The sequence below is a fragment of the Symphalangus syndactylus genome, chromosome 4, assembly GCF_028878055.3.
Source record: "Symphalangus syndactylus isolate Jambi chromosome 4, NHGRI_mSymSyn1-v2.1_pri, whole genome shotgun sequence".
Classification (NCBI taxonomy): domain Eukaryota; kingdom Metazoa; phylum Chordata; class Mammalia; order Primates; family Hylobatidae; genus Symphalangus; species Symphalangus syndactylus.
Window position 1 is genome coordinate 14,429,955 of NC_072426.2, and position 21,266 is coordinate 14,451,220.

Here is a 21,266-nt window from a genome sequence, read left to right on the forward strand (position 1 = left end):
TTGATAGAAGCTAAAGATGATGCCTTTCATCTCTTTAGATCTTCAAAGTTCTATACAATGTATAGCACATGCCTGACAACAAATATTTTGTTAATAAATGAGTGAATAAGTCGCTTTACAGACAGGAGAACCAGCATGTACAAAATAAAATATTTTGGTATAAGGGACATTTACAGATTATATTAGAAAGGAAGCAGATGACAAGAGATGAAGGGCTTTCCGAACCCCGAAGATGAGCAATTAAAGAAACCTATGCGGGGGGGTTTGCCTCTCCTTTACTCTGATGGCATTGTGGAGGATGGATTGCAATGAGGGGAAACTGAGAAAAAGAACTAGTTACGAAGCTGTTGCAATAATCCAGATAGAAATTAATTGGGGCATGACCATGGAGGTGAGTGAAAGAAACTTAATTCAGTAGGTATTTAGGAAATAGAAGTGGCATACTTAGTAACTGATGAAATATGGAAGCAGGAGTAGGGTAGAGTGGAGGAAGGAGTCTAGGTGGACTCCTTGGCGTCTGTCTAGTAAGGAATAAAGAACAGACCAATTTAAGGGAAGTAACAGGATCAGTTTCACACATAGTAAGTTTAAGGTGCTTGTGGAGACCTCAGACAGAGATGTCCCATTGGCAGTTGGAGATACGGGACTGACACAGAGGGTGAGTGTCTGGGTTGGAGATAGGGATCTGGGGGTCATCGTCATGTATATAGTAGGAATAGTAGGAGCTGTGGAGAAAGCTATACAAATTGCTGTCCTTAGGGATATAAAATATTCAAAAGTCCAAAAAGTGGAAGTCTATGTGGTTTTATTTGTTGTCTCTGATGACATTTTTACCTAAAATCTGTGTAAAAATATATAGATTTTAGCATCTTGAATAATTTTAACACACATTTACTGAGCTGAGATTCCAGAGTCCGTGGATATAATACTTGGAATAACTGTGAAGTAGTTGGCTGGATCTAGTCAGTCTCTCTTACTTCATGTCTTTTACTTGCCAAAATAAAGAAGTTCATATATTCTGCTTGCCAATTTAAAATTACATTTTAAAAGGTTGTTATATATTTAATAGCTTGTACACACTATTTAATATAAAAGATACATATTAAGTTTCACTTTTTCTTTCATGCTTTTAAACAGTCAAAATCCTTATATTGATTTTTGTTGCAGAACTAAGCCTTAGAATAACCAGTAAATTAGTGTAATCCTGTTTTCAAATTTACATGATTCTTTTGTGTTTTTTATCCTTCATTCTTAGTACTTTTATATCTCCTGAGAACCAATAATAATCATTTTATTAATTTTATTAACTTGTAATGTAATTGTTTATAAAATGTAAAAATACCATAAAGTTTTAAATAAAAAATTTTCTTGGTGAAACTCCACTTTTTAAAAACACCATGCCAAAAACTAAAACATGAACTGTGAAGTCAGCTCATCTTTGAAGTTATATCATCATCATGCTAGATAATTATTATTCCAGCATATTTTCTCTTTCAACTTTCAATGTCACAGGCATAGCATTTTCCATCATTTACCCCATATCCATATGTGCAGTGGAAAAAGTTAATGCTATAGAATATCAATACTGTAAATAATTCATCCATATCTCTAAGGTTAATTGAAGTCAATTACTTGGTTATGGATCATATTCAAATATCTTTGTACTTTATAGTAATAAAGATAAGATGCATTAGTTTTTATAGTGGAAAATAATTTATATATTAACTTTGTCAACTAATATTAATATATTTTAATGTTAAACTAACAGTTTTAAAAAACCTTCCAAAACAAAAATTAAAGTAAGAATAAAGACAGTGAAAAGAGGATGAAAAGGGAATATTGCCTAGTATTTGCATTTTGCAGTGAAGATTTGGAGCATTTTCGGGGAGGATAAGAAACCACACAACAAACCAGGTTTAATCTTTGTCTTAAATAAATATATTTTCGCTCTCACTAATAAACCAAATTAATGCTAAGACAGAACATCAAAATAAAAAGTAGAATATTAAGAGACCTTGTGAAGGATCGATTTCATCTAACCCAGAATGAAGCCATAGACTGGTTTGAATTTTGTTTTTATTTTTATTTTATTTTGTTTTGTTTTAAATAATTTTGCTGTACTGTATTTTTCTGATTTATAATTAAATGTTTAGCTCCTGTAGAAAGAGATGGTCAATAAACGTATATTGTATGTTATAAAGGTAGTTTTGACAATACAGTTATTTCATTCCTGAAAGTATAATCTCTAGGCCGAGGGCTTGAAACTACAGACTATATAGTTTATCTGCTATTTTATCAGAATTTTTGACTGGTGCTGCCTTCACGCTGAATGATGGTTAATACATTTCATACACTGTGGTTTAATAAAAAAGTCAAACTCCAAAGAGAGTATGTAAGCTGGTAAAAAGTATCTGGCTTGATTATTTTCTCCCTCTTTTTTATTTCATATAGAGTATGATCAATGCATGTAGGTATTAAAAAGAACAGAGGCCAAAGATTATATGCATGAGTCTTAGAAGATTATGAATATTGATTTTTAACATACAAAATTAAATATTGATGGAGTTCACCACCTACTATCTTACATTAAAAACACTCCATGCCCCTTACTATACTTTTGTCACATAATTTATCTTTGTCTAATCTTTCCTGAGATGATGAAACACAGCTCTGGACTCTTTTAGCAAGTGCACATACCTGATTTGCAACAAATGCAGTGAAATGCTACTGACTATGTGCTGAGAAAGCCCTGTCTACAGATCCAAAGAGGGGCCAGGTTCAACTCTGATAAACTAACGACATGACAGCAAAAACAGGCCAGTAAATTGGGGGTAGGTAGTCCAACTGGGGCTTGTGGAAGAGTTTTTCTAGTCCCTGTATGTAGGAAGGAATAAATATTTATCACTGGTAATCTAGAATTAATTTACTTATTCCTATCCTGGGCTGTGGAATAACAGCCCAAAATCTTGGCAACCTTTGCCCCCATTCTCCTCCCTATGCCCACTACAAACATATGTGCTTTTGAAAAGGTAGTAATTAAATCTGGTTATATCTTCCACGACATAGTAAGAATCATCACAATATAAAGGGATAGGGGAGATTAAAGTAATAATATCACAAATAAAGTTTCAGCTATCCATAATATGTTTGAGGTAATTAGAGACTCTTGAAAAAAAGAGAGAGAGAAAAGATGCGTCATAGAATTTGGGATTTCTGAGGTGAGAGGTGCCCACATGCACTTTGCCAAAAGAAGGCAAAAAGATTCCAGCAAGGGATCCTGAAAAGGGAGAATGAAGGGAAAAGACATCTACTCATCTCCATACCAACTGAAGTTATTGGCATAACGAATATGTATTCCAAATCAGATTTTGAAAAATAAAGAAAAATAAGCCATTAGTCTAGAAAATAGAAGTCCAAAGGTACAGGTAGTTGCCTCAGTATTACCGGATTTAGAAAAGGTTGTCACATTTCAGTAGTTTCTTTAAACTAGGTCATCAAGTCAGTTTTGAAAATGGTTAAAGAACATACTTGGGAGACATTTTGTGTGTGTGTCTTTTGCTTCTTCTGTTTTGTCAAGTAAGACCTTCAGTATTGCTAGTATTACCATTTCATGATTCCTGGACTTTTTTCAGCATTCTTTCAGCGTTTGTAAGTCATACCAGGAATCAAGCCTTTGAAGGTGTTGCCGTGGGTAATTTATGCTTCTTACTAGATGGAATGTCTTCTGGCTAAGTTCTGGCTTCAGTGTCTAGGAGCTGCCAGTGGGTATACTATGATTAATAAAGATGTTTATGATTAAGCATATGTCTTTTTCTTTTCATACATTATTCATCTGTCTTTTTATTATTTGTTTCCCATTCTAGGCAATTTAAATATTTTTCATTATATCTCAGTTTGTCAGCCAAAAAAGCTGTGACTTCCAGTTTATCTTTTTCTATAGCTTTTCTTCTTTAGACTCTTTATTGTATACCTTTTTGAAAACATAGCACATAACCTCTTAAAAACGCATGTGATAGGGATATGATAGATCATTTAGTGCACTGATTCTCAAAACTGGCTAATCATTTCTTTTTTTATTTATTTTTATTTTTTTGAGATGGAGTCTGGCTCTGTCACCCAGGCTGGAGTGCAGTGGTGTGATCTCGGCTCACTGCAAGCTTCGCCTCCTGGGTTTATGCCATTCTCCTGCCTCAGCCTCCCGAGTAGCTGGGACTACAGGCTCCTTCCTGCCACCATGCCCAGCTAATTTTTTGTATTTTTTTAGTAGAGACGGGGTTTCACCATGTTAGCCAGGATGGTCTCGATCTCCTGACCTCGTGATTCGCCCGCCTCAGCCTCCCAAAGTGCTGGGATTACAGGCATGAGCCACCGTGCGTAGCCTACAGCAGATTATTAATAGGAGAAAATATACCAAAACTTTAAGTGCTGGAATTATGATTTTTTTCTTCTTCATAAAAATTTTAATTGCAACAACTAGCATTGAGCTCTTACTATAAAACAGGTACAGTCCTGAGTGTTTTACATGTGTTACATTTCATTTACCCCACAAACAACCTGATGAGGTAGAAATTCTTATTATCCTTATTTACAGATGAGGAGACAAGCACAAAGAGGTTCAGATGTTTCAAATTTTTTAATAATTCAGCATATTGCTTTTAAAAACAGAGCCTGTCTCTACTAAAAATATAAAATTAGCCGGGCACCTGCCTGTAATCCCAGCTACTTGGGAGGCTGAGGCAGGAGAATAGCTTGAATCCGGGAGGCGGAGGTTGCGGTGAGCTGAGATCGCACCATTGCACTCCAGCCTGGGCAACATGAGCAAAACTCTGTCTCAAAAAAAAAAAAAAAAAAAAAAGACAAAACAAAATAAAAACAACAACAACAACAACAACAAAAACAGAGCCTGGCATGGTGGCTCACGCCTATAATCCTAGTGACTCAGGAGGCTGAAGCGAAAAGATCACTCTTGAGGCCAGGAGTTCGAGACAACCCTGGGCAATATAGCGAGACCCCCATCTCTAAAAAAAAATGATAAATTAGCCAAGCATGGTGGTGCATGCCTGTAGTTCCAGCTACTAGAGAAGCTTAGGAGGATCCCTTGACCCCAGGAGTTCAAGGCTGCAGTGACCTCTGATCCACGGCACTCCAACTTGCACGACAAAATGAGACCTCATCTCAAACAAAAACAACAGAAATAAAATGATAATAACCCTTTAAAGCAAGAAAATCGTACCATCTTCATTATTAACAATTTGCAAAGACTATGACATACGATTTGTTAATTTTTTGCCTGGGGTGATTCTGTGCTATATTGAAAAGGCTTTGAGTTCCAGTACAATCTCTTGCCTTGAGCAAGTCCCTTAAAACCTCTGAACATGTTTCCACATACGTAAAATGACTATACTTATACTTGTCCTGCTTCTCAGAATTGTTGAGGAGATCAAATGAAATACGTGAAAACAACTTGTAAGTCATCAAGTACCATATAAAATTAGGCAGTAATCCATTATGTAGTCAAATCTTTAAAATTTGGAGGTAGAATATTATAATTAGATGTTTACTAGATAACACATGGCGCATTCATAATCAGAACATTAAAAACAAAAACATATAAAACGAATACTTACTGAGAAAATCTAACAATGACATAAATATGACTTCCAATTCTTTTCTTGGTCAGTAGCATAAATCGGTAGTGCTACAGCTGAAGCCAACTCCAGATTCTGAGACCTGCTGTAAAACACAACGTGTGGCAAACAGTATCATTATTTAAATTATATTTTGCATTGCCATTTGTTAATGCTAGTTCTCACATGTCTGTAAAATTAGGATTTTTAATATCAATTAAATGAAGGACTTTGTTTTGTTCACTGTTACATCTCCATTGCCTAGAACATTGACATATAAATACTTGTTGAACGAATGAATGAAACAACATTCTGACAATTGAAGAAGAGACTTTAAGAATAGCTGTAACACATCATACATAAAAATGTTAAGCATAAATATTTGTAATATATATACCGAAATTTATTTGACCCTCACATGTTTAGCAGATTCTTAATTTTTTCTTACTTGCTTTACTTAGGGACGTGCTTCCTTAACACAAGAGAAAGAGAAGTTTGCCCATGAACATGAAGAAATGAAGAACCTAGAAGCCATTGTTCAAGAAATAAAACCAACTGCCCTCATAGGTAAGCATTTTCTCCTCTCCCTTCTCCCATGCCCCTTATTTTGACCTGATTGGTTTTTTTTTACTACCAATTTTTGAGGTATAATTTAGCCTTTTTGAAATTCTAACCCTTTGAATTAAAAAAACTACAGGTTCGCTCAAGCGACAGTACCCTGTAGAGACCTAGATTTTTAACTTTTACACGTTCGCTCAAGCGACAGTACCCTGTAGAGACCTAGATTTTTATCTTTAGTCCTATCGTCTTTCTTACTGATCTGAGCTGAAGTGTATGGCCCCCTCCTCTAACTCCGTCAGCCTGCTAATACCTGGCGCATTCAGCACTTTTCTAGGCTTGATTACTCCAGATAGACAGTGGTTCTCAAATAAGAGGGATTTTTGCCCTGCAGGAAACATTTGGCAATGTCTGGAAGCTTTGAGTTGTCTTAACTAGGGTAGCGGGGTTGGAAGGAAGTAAAGGGAGGGGCTGCTGACAGCAGAAGGATTCTACTAAATATCCTACAGTGCACTGGACAGCCCCTGTGACAAGGAATTATCCAGCCTAAAACGTCAGTAGTGCTGAGGTTGAGAAACACTGCAGTAGATAAGACCCTCCTGGAAGACAGGGATCACATCTCACATATCTTTATATTCCTTATAGCACTTAATGCAGTACTTACACAATGCATGTGCACTGCAAGACTTTAAAGTGGTTTTAGAAAACTCAAAGGAATTTATGAAACTTTATTCTTTGTTTTGTGCATATATAATTTTGATTTTTACCTTGTATTATACTCCATTCCTACAAGCTCTTGTGAAACAGATGACAATGTTGAAAATAATGATGATAACTACAATAAAACAAGTACTTACTCCATGACAGGAACTTTACTAAGTGTTTAATATTGTTTTTACAAAATATATTCTGCCAATAATCTTATTGTTTTTCATTTCCATTATGCTAATTGCTTTATTCTTCTGTTAAAGTTACTTCAGTGGGTGGTACTTTACTTTTACAATTGAATCAGATGGTTGTCTTAAGTGATAGCGTTGGTTTATAAAACTTAATTGTTTTATAGCCTGACAGACTGAAATATACTCATAGAATTGCTTATAAAGAAAGTTTACATATTAGATACAAATTTCCAAGTGATTGGTGACTAACTCAATGTACTATAGGAGCCAAATATTATCTTTAATTTTTAATAGATATTTGTAGATTTGTGACCCTAAGGATTGTAAGGATTGTTGGCATTAACAAACTTGCCTCTTTTTGTCACTATACTTTAATACAAATAGTCTATATAGCATTTTGTTTAGGGTCTATTAGAAAATGACATGACAGATATCATTGATTTGAGGCATGGTCTTCTTGTCTGAATTAACCAATGATAGTGTTAATTACCAGCTTCATATTTCTTCATTAGGAGTTGCTGCAATTGGTGGTGCATTCTCAGAACAAATTCTCAAAGATATGGCTGCCTTCAATGAACGGCCTATTATTTTTGCTTTGAGTAATCCAACTAGCAAAGCAGAATGTTCTGCAGAGCAGTGCTACAAAATAACCAAGGTAAAGTAAAACTATAACAGATATTTTAATAATCAAATTTTTATTCGTTATAGGGAGGCCTAGGACATCTAAGGTGCTTACTGTTTAAGTTTAAAAATTATACGACCAAAATGGAAAGAAAAGCACACAGATCAGAGGGATAAGAACTATTTCCTTTTCTAGAATGTTGTATAAATCCTCTTCTTCAACAAAATAAAATACATATTTTAATGTTTTACTGATAATTTTCTACAAGTGATTTGGAAATATCTAAGATTTAAACATAAGGGTTAAATAGAAAGGAAGAAGCTTGGTTCTAGAGGCTTATTAAAATAGCTTTTAACTAGCTATTCCCAAACACTGAAGCATACAATGTAAAACCACAACCTTATTTTTGCTTTGCTAAATCCTGGGTTTGGGTTTTGGTACTATGGGTGGAACATTTGGGCAACTATCTTGACATCCAGCCAGATTGGGGTAGGAGTCCTCAATGCTTCAATATTTTACTATGATTTATTTATACTATGGTTGTACTAATATATATTTGGCTGATATGCTGAAAGGAGCCTTTTTTCCCTTCAAAGACTTTAAAATATCATTACAACAAAATAGAGGTTGAGTCATATCTATCTAAAACGTTTATTTTGGAAAGAAATCCAAAATGAACTAGAGAGGTAAACATGAAAGCTATGTCACTCTGCACTAACTGGAACTTAATGGCTCTATTTTAATCATATATCCTTAAATGCTCAATACTAGAATTAATGATTTTTTTTTTGGCAAGGAGCCACTCCATTGTTTATCTCTCTTATTTGGGATGGCATCAGTGTTCTCACTGATTTTAATTTTTATCTCATCTCTAGATTGGGGAATTTGCCTCACATTATTCAGTAGTCCTTAAATCCTTAAAGGAAGAAAAAAGTCCTTTGAGCAACAACAAAATTTTAGCATCATGCCTTGCACATACTAGGCATATAATAAAGTGTTTAATTATTTTGTCTTAATATATCTCAACAGGCCTCAAGGGTTAAGAGACTTATCTATAACACACATAAACAAAATTAGCCAAATTCATGTAGTTGTGTTTTAAACTTTGAATGTGTCTGATGTAAATGCATGCCTCAACTCTTTCTTATCATCTTGCCTAATGTTCAATGTTTTCACATAAAACATTGAAAGTTATTTTGAGGATGAAAATTTAGACACTGGTTTGGCTAAAGGATTGGAGAAAAAGGAAAGGTCTGCCTGTTGCTGGATGTGAGTTTCTGCTATTGTAGGCACAGGTGAAGATAGGAAAAGTTAAGTTACAATATACAAAAAGACTATTGAACCATAAAAATATAATCCAAACATGGTATGGGAAGGTTTCCTTCACCATGTTAATAACATATATATATGAGAATATTTAGCTAGCTACAGTACTATCATTTATTTAATGACATTTCTCCTTAAAAATATGGTGATTACAGAAAGATAGGCAGGAGGAGTGGGAGTGCAGGATGGGGGGAGATATATATATATATATATATATAGTGTTACAGGGGGGAGATATATATATATATATATATAGTGTTACAGGGGGGAGATATATATATATATATAGTGTTACGGGGGGGAGATATATATATATATATAGTGTTACAGGGGGGAGATATATATATATATATATATAGTGTTACGGGGGGGAGATATATATATATATATATAGTGTTACGGGGGGGAGATATATATATATATATATATAGTGTTACGGGGGGAGATATATATATATATATATATATAGTGTTACGGGGGGGAGATATATATATATATATATAGTGTTACGGGGGGAGATATATATATATATATATAGTGTTATGGGGGGGAGATATATATATATATATATATATAGTGTTACGGGGGGGAGATATATATATATATATATAGTGTTACGGGGGGAGATATATATATATATATATATAGTGTTACGGGGGGAGATATATATATATATATAGTGTTACGGGGGGAGATATATATATATATATATATAGTGTTACGGGGGGGAGATATATATATATATATATCTCCCTATATATATATCTATATATATATATATATATCTCCCTATATATATAGTGTTACAGGGGGGAGATATATATATATATATATAGTGTTACAGGGGGGAGATATATATATATATATAGTGTTACGGGGGGAGATATATATATATATATATATATATATATATAGTGTTACAGGGGGGAGATATATATATATATATAGTGTTACGGGGGGAGATATATATATATATATATATATAGTGTTACAGGGGGGAGATATATATATATATATAGTGTTACGGGGGGAGATATATATATATATATATATAGTGTTACGGGGGGAGATATATATATATATATATATATAGTGTTACGGGGGGAGATATATATATATATATATATACATATATATTTATATATATATATACATATATATATATATATATGTATATATATAGTGTTACAGGCCTCTTTCTCAAATATAATTTTCTGAAACCTTTATATATGAAGTAATAATTTAGTTACATTAGAAAGCTGTTTATAACAAAATGTTTTATCTGCTAAAGAGCTTAAGGTATCAGACTTGTCTGAAAACAAAACCGAATTCTGTGCAAAACATAACAGTGTCTTATAAACAGCTGGATGAGAATTTGTTTTTCTGCCTCATCTATTTTCATCTTTTTATCTCTCAAAGAAGGTTGAATTTCTGTTATACAACTTTAAGAACAACTAAAATGTATATTATGACATTTGCTAAAAATAGGTTAATATTAATATCATTATTTAGACTCTACATCCAAGAGATATGAAAGTTAAAACCCATTCTGTCATCATTTAAACTATGCTTTGAGGATTTGATGCTTTAGACTTTTCAAATAGATTTCTTAGACTGTGATGCTTTATTTGTTGAGGGTTTCCGATTCCTACTTTGAAGCCTAAATACTCTCAACTAGATGTCCACTCTCACCATCACAGACAAATGTTCTTTTGATTAGCAATATGAAATGCAGCACCTAACAGGCCCTAGTTAATGCCTTTTTTTTTTTTTTTGAGATGGAGTCTCGCTGTGTCACCCAGGCTGGAGTGCAATGGCACGATCTCGGCTCACTGCAACCTCCGCCTTCCAGGTTCAAGCAGTTCTCCTGCCTCAGCTTCCTGAGTAGCTGGGATTACAGGTGCCCACCACCACACCCAGCTATTTTTTGTATTTTTAGTAGAGATGGGCTTTCACCATGTTGGCCAGGCTGGTCTCCAACTCCTGACCTCAAGTGATCTACCCTCCTCGACCTCCCAAAGTGCTGGGATTACAGGCGTGAGCCATCACACCCAGCCAAGTTCATGCCTTTTTAAAGCAAGCAGTACATGAGATTCCTCGAAACAATTATGACAAAATATTAATACTAGGCAAAATGAAGACAATAGTTGAAAAATATTGATAACTTAACCTTCTTCTTCCTTGCCAATTCTACTCCTGCCAATGAGTTTGTTTCCTATGTGATTCTCCATGTAACTCTTTATTTTATTTTATTTTATTCTATTTTATTTTACTTTATTTCTCTGAGCTGGAATCTTTCTTTGTCGCCCAGGCTAGAGTGCAGTGGTGTGATCTAGGCTCACTGCAACCTCTGCCTCCTGAGTTCAAGTGATTCTCCTGCCTCAGCCTCTCGAGTAGCTGGGCTTACAGGCACCCGCCACCACTCCCCAGCCACTTTTTATATTTTCAGTAGAAATGGGGTTTCACCATGTTGGCCAGGCTGGTCTCAAACTCCTAACTTCAAGTGATCTGCCCCCTCAGCCTCCCAAAGTGCTGGGATTACAGGCATGAGCCACTGTGCCCAGCCCACATAAGTCTTTACAATATAGAAATATATATGATTTTCCCAGTTTTTATTTTGGAAGTGTGTTGATTCCTAAACCTCAACCTAAAATATCATTATTTTCAATACTTAAATATTAGCCCATCATTTTTTATCTTCAGATGTCTATAATTGGAAGCCTATATAGAAATGGTTGATGAGCCTATGGGTTGAACCACTGTAGAGAATAGAGTGCTGGTCTTAGGGCATCCTGTACTTTGCATGCTCCTCCTGGAAGTAAAGAGTAAGACAGAGAACAGTAATAATCACCCATTCCAGAACTGGTTGCACAACATCACAAAAGCTTGTCCAGACTTATTAGCAAGTTAATAAAAAACTAGACTTCTTTCTTTTTTTTTTTTTTTATTTTTTTTTTTTATTTTTTTTTTTTTGAGACAGAGTCTCGCTCTGTCGCCCAGGCTGGAGTGCAGTGGCGCAATTAACTAGACTTCTTTCTAAGTACTTACCATTTAGGCTGTGGGGTAGTTCTATTATGATACATTTGTTTTAAAATATTCTGCTTCTTTTTAAAGTGAGTTGTATGTGTCTTTGTTGTAGGGACGTGCAATTTTTGCCAGTGGCAGTCCTTTTGATCCAGTCACTCTTTCAAGTGGACAGACCCTATATCCTGGCCAAGGCAACAATTCCTATGTGTTCCCTGGAGTTGCTCTTGGTGTTGTGGCGTGTGGATTGAGGCAGATCACAGATAAGATTTTCCTCACTACTGCTGAGGTATTGTAAAATCCTCTAAGTTTACCAAGGGTTTAAAATACCAAGTGTGCTCAGCCTAGGTTGTCTAATGTTTTATTTATCTAGCATCTCAGCTTACTCTCTGAAAGAAGTAAAGTCTGAAGAAGAGAAAATATTTCCCAGTGGAGTATAAGGGGTGGGTAGCTTGTTCATACTGACTCACAAACAAAAGGTTCTTCTTCAGTAGTCATTAGAAAAATTGTGTTTTTGATTTCTTAAGAGGAACATTTTTGTGTCTTCACACATCAGATCAAGTTCTGTGACAGTGATGAGACAATTAAAAATATTGTTTCCAGGGCTGGATGTGGTGGCTCATGCCCCTAATCCCAGCACTTTGGGAGGCTGAGGCAGGTGGATCACTTGAGCCCAGGAGTTCGAGGCCAGCTTGGCCAACATGGTGAAACTTCATCTCTACTAAAAATGCAAACATTAGCCGGGCATGGTGGTGCGTGCCTGTGATCCCCCCCGACTCAAGAGGCTGAGGCAGGAGAATTGCTTGAACCCAGGAGGCAGAGGTTGCAGTGAGCTGAGATTGCGCTACTGCACTGCATCCTGGGCTACAGAGCTAGACTGTTACCTAAAAAAAAGCAAAACCAGAATTGTTTCCAAATGATGATTAAGTGGTAAATATTTCCCTGTTGAGAACAGTACTTAATAATGAATGGCATTTTGAAGGTTTAAAGTGAAAGTCTGATATGGTATAGTGGACATGTTTATTATTCAGGGTTCAGTACAGAAAACAGAAACAACCCTAGTATTTAAGCAGAAATTAAATCAAAACAGGAAATTAGTTGTTTATAAAATCATTAAAAGAATAGGAGAAGTAAGCTCTGTCTGGGCCTTGAGGAAAGATTCTCAGAACATTACAAAGCAGGCCCACTGGGGAATCTTGTACTGTCATGAACTGTGAAAGATCTGAGATTTTACTCTACTTGCAAGCTAACAAGTTAGCCGCAATTTCATAGATATTGACAAAAGACATGAAACTCTTAGGTCAGAGACAAAGGACTTTGATAATTCCTGGCACAAGAGATATCATGAGCTGCATGTTCCTATCAGTTTCCCTCCCCCTCCCAAGCCTCAGCAGGATGATATGGTGATTGGGCATATATTTGTAAAATCATGAGCTTTTGATAATCATCAGGTTGATGTTCATCAGGTTGATATGTTTCGGATTTGAACAGGTTACCATTTGTGGATGAGAAACTTGAGTGAATTTCTTCTCTTACGATTAAACCTTTGCAGCTGAACTGATCCAAAGAACTTGATTGATATTCAAATATTTTTATCCTGCAAATATTTTTTCCATTGTGAAGAGGAACCCCAAGAATGTAGACAAAGATTCTTATGTTACTGATGTGATCTAAAGGAGCATAATCTTGGTGGCTAGCACCCGGCGTCATTCTCTGAGAACAGATGCTTGGAGGCAATAATGTTCTCCTGTCGTTTTCTTCACTGCATTAAAAAGCATGCCAGCTGATGTCTCAGGTTTTCTTTAACTCCGAAAATCTTGTTAAACATAAATGGATGTCTGATTACTAAGAGAGCATGTAAAAGTTGCTTTTGCATTAAGGAAAATGTAATCACTGTCTTTTAGAATAGGCACATCAGAGTTTTGGTTACCTGCAGTAGTCAGTGTTTTCTTTCTTAAATAACTCTAGCACCCTCTAGTGACAAATTCCATGAAAAATATTTTCAGTTTACTCTCCAAGAAAAGTAATAATCACTACCGAAAAACACTTTGAAGGAAAAAAAAAATGTGGTGTTGTCAACATACCACATCACTAATTCTTATCATAGCTAGTGATCTCTCTGGCTGCATCTCTTGGCCTTTCTACTGGTTTTCTCTTAGGCTTCAACACAACATTCCTGTTTTTTATATCATCTCAGTTATGTCCCCACTCATTATTTTCCTTGTCTCCTTTTCATCTCCCTTTTAAGTAAGAGTTTTTTTTCTAGCATTCATTTTTCGTTACCGATTTTTTCTTCTCTTTTTCTTATGCTTTCAAAGATCTCATTCATTCATTCATTTCTATTATCTTCATTCTAGTAGTGGCCAAATCTGTGTATCTCTATTCTCATCTTTTTCCATATCTCCAGTTGCCTGTTGGGTAATTCCACAGACATGCCCTACTGTGTCCTTAAACACAACATTATGAAAGCCTTACTCATCTTTCCTCACTCTCAGCGTTCACATTTTTATTAGTGATACCCCCTTTCCAAGCAGGCAGCAAAGCTTAGAAGCTTGACATTCTTTTCATTCTCCCTCATCCCATAGCCTTCAAATACACCATGCATATGTATGCCTGTGTAACTGCTTTATCTCTTATCCTGTCTGAAAAGACCTGAGAATTATTCTCCAATGATCTAAGCTTCTCCTTTAGGGTACTGCTTAAATCCCACCACATCCTGGAATCTTTTTTGACAAGTCTAGCTCATCTTGATCTTTCTCCGTAGCCATGGCTGTCTTTATTACACACTTTGACATTTAATTTTATTTCTGGTTATGATACACTCCTGAGAGCTTCCTATTGTAAAAGATTAGGTGTTGACTTTATAACTAAATTGTAGATTATCTTGTTTTTTTTTTTTTTTTTTTTTTTTTTTTTGAGACGGAGTCTCGCTCTGTTGCCAAGCTGGAGTGCAGTGGTGTGATATTGGCCCACTGCAACCTCCAACTACCTGGTTCAAGCAATACTCCTGCCTCAGCCTCCCAGGTATCTGGGATTACAGGCACATGCCAACACGCCCAGCTAATTTTTGTATTTTTAGTAGAGACAGGGTTTCACCATGTTGGCCAGACTGGTCTCCATCTCTTAACCTTGTGATCAGCCCGACTCGGCCTTCCAAAGTGCTGGGATTACAGGCATGAGCCACCGTGCCCGGCCTGTAGATTATCTTTTTTAAAGACAGAGAGCCTTCCATATACTTCTTTTAAAACTTCAGTAGTATCTAGCACAATGCTAGGCACAAAGCAGAAAATTAGTAAATACTTTTTGAACAGGATTAAATAGAATGAGTCATGTATCTTAGCAAGAGGAATAAATACAATACCACAGACATTCACCACCAGACGGCCCCAAAAAGAAGAAAAGTACTTCTTGTCTAGATTATATTTTGTAGTTAACACAAGTAACATATAGGAGATATTTCTGAATATTTTGTTTTGCAACCACAAATTTAATAACTGTTAGGATTATTGTCAAAATACTAGTTGAATCTCTTATGGAACTAGAAATGTCACGGGTTAGCACCAATCTCAAAGAATATTTCTGGACATTTTTATATCATGAAGAGATTTTTGGCTTTCCTGGCACCGTAGACAGTCTTCTGGACCTCTGGCGATCAGCCCTCCTGGCCCTGTGTGGTCTGTTGTGTATCCTGGGAATAGACTCCTCGCATCCTGTTCACACCTGGAAGACAAATCTCAGGCTCCTATCTTCACACCACTTCTCCTGAATCACAGGCTGGTGTCTTCTCATCTGCCTTGCTCCACTCCTTTCTCATATCTGCTCAGAGGACCCTTTAGGTAATCATCATGGACAGTCACACATGGAGAGTAAGGATTCAGAATAATTCTTCTTTACTCATCTGTCCTGTGACTGGCTCCAATCTCTTGAAAATGACATTTGTGTGGCATCCTAGAGAAGAAACAATGAAATTGAATGCCAGCAGTGTCCTGGTGTTTATAGGTGGAATACACATATTATGTCGTATAAATATTTGAAAAAACTTGAAGTTGATTCGTTATAGAACTTGCCCCCAAATCAAATAGCTAACGATCTATACACTGTAGAGCCAGATCTGACACCATTTTGCTTCCATTTGGCCATGTGGGCTGCCTATTGGTTCTTTTTAAAAACAAAATAGCTGGCCAGGTGCAGTGGCTCACTTCTGTAATCCCAACACTTTGGAAAGCTGAGGTAGGTGGATCGCTTGAGCTCAGGAGTTTGAGACCAGCCTGGCCAATATGGCAAAACCCTCTCTCTGCTAAAAATACAAAAAAAAAAAAAAATTAGTTGGGCATGATGGCACACACCTGTAGTCTCAGCTACTCAGGAGTCTGAGGCGGCAGAATCACCCAAGCCCAGGGAGACAGAGGGTTGCAGTGAGCCAAAACCGTGCCACTGCACTCCAGGGTAGGCAATCTGAGTGAGACCCTGTTTCACATACATACATACATACATACATACATACATACATACATACATAAAACAAAATAGCTAATTGAATACTTTTCTGACAGACCGTGGTAAATTGTTTGCTGGCATTTATTTCATTTAATCCTTATGAATTAGGAACTATTATTAGTCCTATGTTACTGATGAGAAAACTGAGGGCTAAAAAGGTTAATTAATTTGCCCAAATACAAAACAGATAGTAATTGATGGAATTAGAATTCAAACATAGGTCTACCTCACACCAGAGCCTGAGCCTTCAACCACCATGCTCTGATATCTTTTTAACATTGTGCTATTCGTTTTGTTCTATCCAATTAAATAACAATACCTGACACCCAGAAAAGTTTTTGCTTTAACATCTAAGAAATTATTATTTAAATCTGCCACATCTCCTTTGCAGAACAACAAGAATTAACAAAGTTTTTTGAAAGTTTCAATTCAGTGGAGCAATAACATAAAATGGTTTTATTTTGCCCCAGGCATTGTTTTAAATCATTCTCCACCAGCTCTCCCTCTTGTTTCTCTTAGTGACATTTCGGTAAGAGCCCATAACTTTCAGTTCACTCATTCTTTTAATATTCTTTTAATTAAATACCTAATATATGCTAGGCATCATTCTAAGTGCTGAGAATACATCAGTGAACAATAATTAAGCATCTGTGCAGTTCAAAATCTTATATCCAATTCAAATGTCATGTCCTCTCCCTGCAGTAGGAGAGGCCTGCAGTAGCAGGTAGAGAAAACCCATCTGTTCTTTTACTCTTTCTCTGACGCTAGCACTTTGAGGAATTTGGGGGGAAATGTTTGGCTCGACTCTGAGAAACCTCCTCCCTCTTTTTGTTAAGGCCTACTTCTTCAAGTATGTTGGAGAAAAGAAGGAAGGGTATGGAAAAGGGCAAACATCTCCTTTATTAACTCGATTATTAACTCCACTAATCCTCTCTGGCAGGGTCCAAATCTGGCCCTCTGATGTAGGATGTCTGGCTTCAGCTTAGGTTCCTTACACTTCTTCAGGTCCCCAGGGATGCAGGGGCCTCCTCTGCTGTGGCCAGTTGACCCTGGGAACTCGTGTACCCATACCAGATCCACTGATGGGAATGCATACAGCTTACAGCCACCGTGTCTGTCTGGCTCTCCCTTTCCCATTCTCTTCTCTGCTTAAGTACACATATCTATGACTGCTCACGCTGAGTAGGGGAAAAGAATGCCCCCCAGTCTTTCCTTGAGGACACCACAAGCCTTTAAGAAGGAGTAGCATGCACCAAGAAGAGGGGAGGAAAAAGCCACTACATTACCCAGTAGGCCAAACCATGGTTCCAGCAAATTTCCCTGCCTCTCACTAGCTCAGCCTTCTGGAAGGGGGTGGCTGTGGTTTGTGGAGTTGGCAGGGCTGATTCTACTTCTGAGGTAGATGGCAAGCCCCACTTGTTTGGTGACTTCCTGATAGTGTGGAATAGTTAATGTCTCTTTGTCCTAAAGTTTGGGACCCTGATGACCAATTCTAGGGCAAACATCCTGTTACAAAGGCAAGAGATTAATGAGTTAAATGATGAGTTTTATTATAAAATTATGGTCAACACCCTACAGTTATATGTTATAATATTTTGTATAATATGTAGAGCAATACTAGTCAAACAAATAGTTATACTAGTAACTTTACCTCCTTCTCCCTTCCCCCATCTTACCTCTGCCTAAATGTCCCTGGTCAGAAGTCCTTAGTCACCGACAGGATTTAACTCCAAACTCCTTTTTTGACTTTGATAATGCTCCAGTACCCAGACCCTCTGCTCCACCAGGTCAGGACACTTGGGCGTGCTGAGTCCAGCTCACACACAACTCTGCCTTTGGTCTGACTCTGTTTTTTTGTCTGGAATGCCTACCTACTTTCTGTTTGTCCAACTCCAGGCTTTCCTGTAGGTTTGCCTTTCAAGCCACTGTGCACTATAAGGCCTTCCAGAACTGCTCTTCCTCTGGATTTCTTAGCACCCATATTTCACCATTAGCCTAAGCCGTCTTCTCTTTCAGCATTCTCTTTTTCTTCCCATACTCTGTTACCTCACTAAATTATACATCTCTCAAGGACAACAACACTGTTTTTTAGCTTCTCTGTAGTGTTATGCTTGTTCAGTGTCATATATATTTGCTGATGGCAAAAAGTAATATTTTGGAAATAATTTCATGATTTAAAAATCTAAAAGATATTAAGATATACTGAAAAATAAGTATTTGATTATTTAAAGTGTTACAAAAGAGGAAAGTTTCCTACTCCCTCTCTGCATCCACATTTTCATGGAACAAAGGCCTAGGTATAAGCTGATTTAGATTTGCCCCCATCTAGAAATTTAATCAAAGTCTTAGAGCTGGAGAGAACATCAGGGTTACTAAGTCTCCCTCTCTGCCTTAGGGTTCAATACAAAATTTAACACTGTTTGATTTGGAACTAGGGAATGGTTTGGGGACAGCAAATGTTGAGGCTAATTAGGTGATTTAGATAATCCAGAGTCTGTGTAAAATTAAAATTCTACTTGTAGTGAGACTCTGAACTAGCTTTCTCAGCCTTTTGCTGTACCTCCTGCACAAGAATATGACTCAGAGCTGGGAGTAATGGCATGCTTAGCCTTGGATAGCTGTACTCCTCTGCTTTCGGGATCCGTTTTCATTAGTCTATCATCTTCCTCTTTCTTTCTTTTCTTTTCCCTTGTTCCCCTAATGTATCAATTGGAAAGTATCTAGCATTTCATGGTACAATAGAAAAGGAAGTGGACTAACAGGAAACCTAGATTCTATTCCCACCTTTTTCACCAGTTGTGTGATCTCAACCACCACCACACCGCTCTGGGCTTAGTTTCTTTGTTGATAGAAGTGGGGATAAAATTAGGTAATCATATTAATGTCACTGGTTTTTGTATAGACCATTATATGGAACCGTTCACTTAGTTATTTGCATACCCACCACATTGTATCGTGTGAAGTGTAAACACTTTTTTTCTTTCTTTTTTTCATAAGGTTATAGCTCAGCAAGTATCAGATAAACACTTGGAAGAGGGTCGGCTTTATCCTCCTTTGAATACCATTAGAGATGTTTCTCTGAAAATTGCAGAAAAGGTAAAACCACTCTTGTTCAAGCTTCATTATTTTTCCTTCCTTTTCTTGCTAAATATGCATTTTTAAATATTAAAAATCTGCTTCCTTGAAATGTATATCTGTATCAACTTACTATGTCAGAAGTCAGAGAAATGAGGCACACTGACACTGTAGAGCTTAGGAGCTACATTTGCTTCTCAGAGAAGAATGGAAGTATTGGGCCGAATAATTTATTTCCCTCTCTATCATTCTTTTTTCTCCTAAAATTTAAATAATTCATTAGGGCTTTCTGTCAGCCAGATTTCTCCCATTTCACCTTTTTAAAGTTATTCTTTTCTATATCACATTAGTGATAATTACTAAAATATTACAGATATGTTAGAGTAACATTTAGACCTTGAACCACCTTCCATATCCATGTTACTATGATGTATGGCATCACAAATGACAGATCACAACTGATAATACTGGGCGGAAGGCAAAATAAAGAGGACAAAGAACTTGAAAGCTGTTGGGGTGGCAGATGAGCTACTGAAGGAGTTAGCCAAGAAGAACCCAAAGGCAGAGAAATTTTCTGTAACTAAACCGGAAGATAACTGGACTTTTTTTGCAGTATAATTGTATTAGTTTTCTTGGGTTGGGATAACTACATACCACGGTTATGTAGTAACTGTTTTTAAGTATTTCAGCCACAGACTGTGTGGCTTAAAGCAGAAAACTATTTTCCCATAATTCTGGGAGCTGGAAGTCTAAGATGAAGATGTTTGCAGGTTTGGTTTCCTCTGAGGCCTCTCTCCTTGGCTGGCAGATGGCTGCCCTCTTTCTGTGTCCCCATATGGCCTTTTCTCTGTGTGTGTACACGCTTCTGTGTCCAAATTTCCCCTTCTCATAAGGACACCCGTCAAATTGGATTATAGACCATTCTAACAGTCTCATTTTAACTTAATTATCTCCTTAAAGGCCTATTTCTAAATACGGTCGCATTCTGAGGTACTAGTGGTTAGGGCTTCAACAATGAATTTGGAGTGGGAGGAACACAGTTTAGCCATGACAGTAGTTATATGTCTAAATTGGGGTTTCCCTACCTCAGCAAATGTAGACATTTTGGGTCAATAACCATCATGCGGCTGTCCCAGGCATTGTACAATCTTTAGCAGCATTCCTGGCCTCTGCCCACTAGATGTCAGTAGCATCTGCTCAGTTGTATCAACCAAAGCTGTTTCCAGACATTGTCAAGTATCCCCTTGGGGGGCCAAATTGCTCTGGATTGAAAATCACTAGCTTAAGCTATTAGCAAGTTATCTAAACAACACCATTTAAGAGTCACATATCATTATTTATCTTGTTGACTGAAGGTAGACTCTTAAAAAAGAAGTAATTCTCTAAAAACCTTTACATAATAATCTGCTTGGTTATCTATTTATGAAAAAGTATGTTCATATATTCTACTAATATGTATCTGCTAGTTTTTAAGTAGTTTAAACTATTAATATACTGAATAGCATATTATCATTTTAAGTTCATTTTGGAGATTTAAATGAAAAGGAGTTAGCTTATGATTAGAGGAGAAAAAAGCAGGGGACAGCAGGGGAGTGCCAAAAGATTCAGATATCACACCTAGAATAATGGAAGAATACA

At 36.6% G+C, this 21,266-nt stretch overlaps 1 protein-coding gene across 2 annotated transcripts in view; it reads left to right on the forward strand.

Annotated features, from left to right (window-relative positions):
• Positions 1–21,266, forward strand: part of ME1 (malic enzyme 1) — a 228,281-nt gene that overhangs the window by 203,714 nt on the left and 3,301 nt on the right. The window contains exons 10-13 of one of the 2 annotated variants that reach the window (XM_055274145.2): positions 6,089–6,194; positions 7,597–7,739; positions 12,172–12,345; positions 19,551–19,649. In XM_055274145.2, coding sequence (XP_055130120.1) covers positions 6,089–6,194; positions 7,597–7,739; positions 12,172–12,345; positions 19,551–19,649 — 522 coding nt within the window. The remainder of the gene's footprint in view (positions 1–6,088; positions 6,195–7,596; positions 7,740–12,171; positions 12,346–19,550; positions 19,650–21,266) is intronic. The other variant, XM_063637819.1, reaches the window with a different exon arrangement.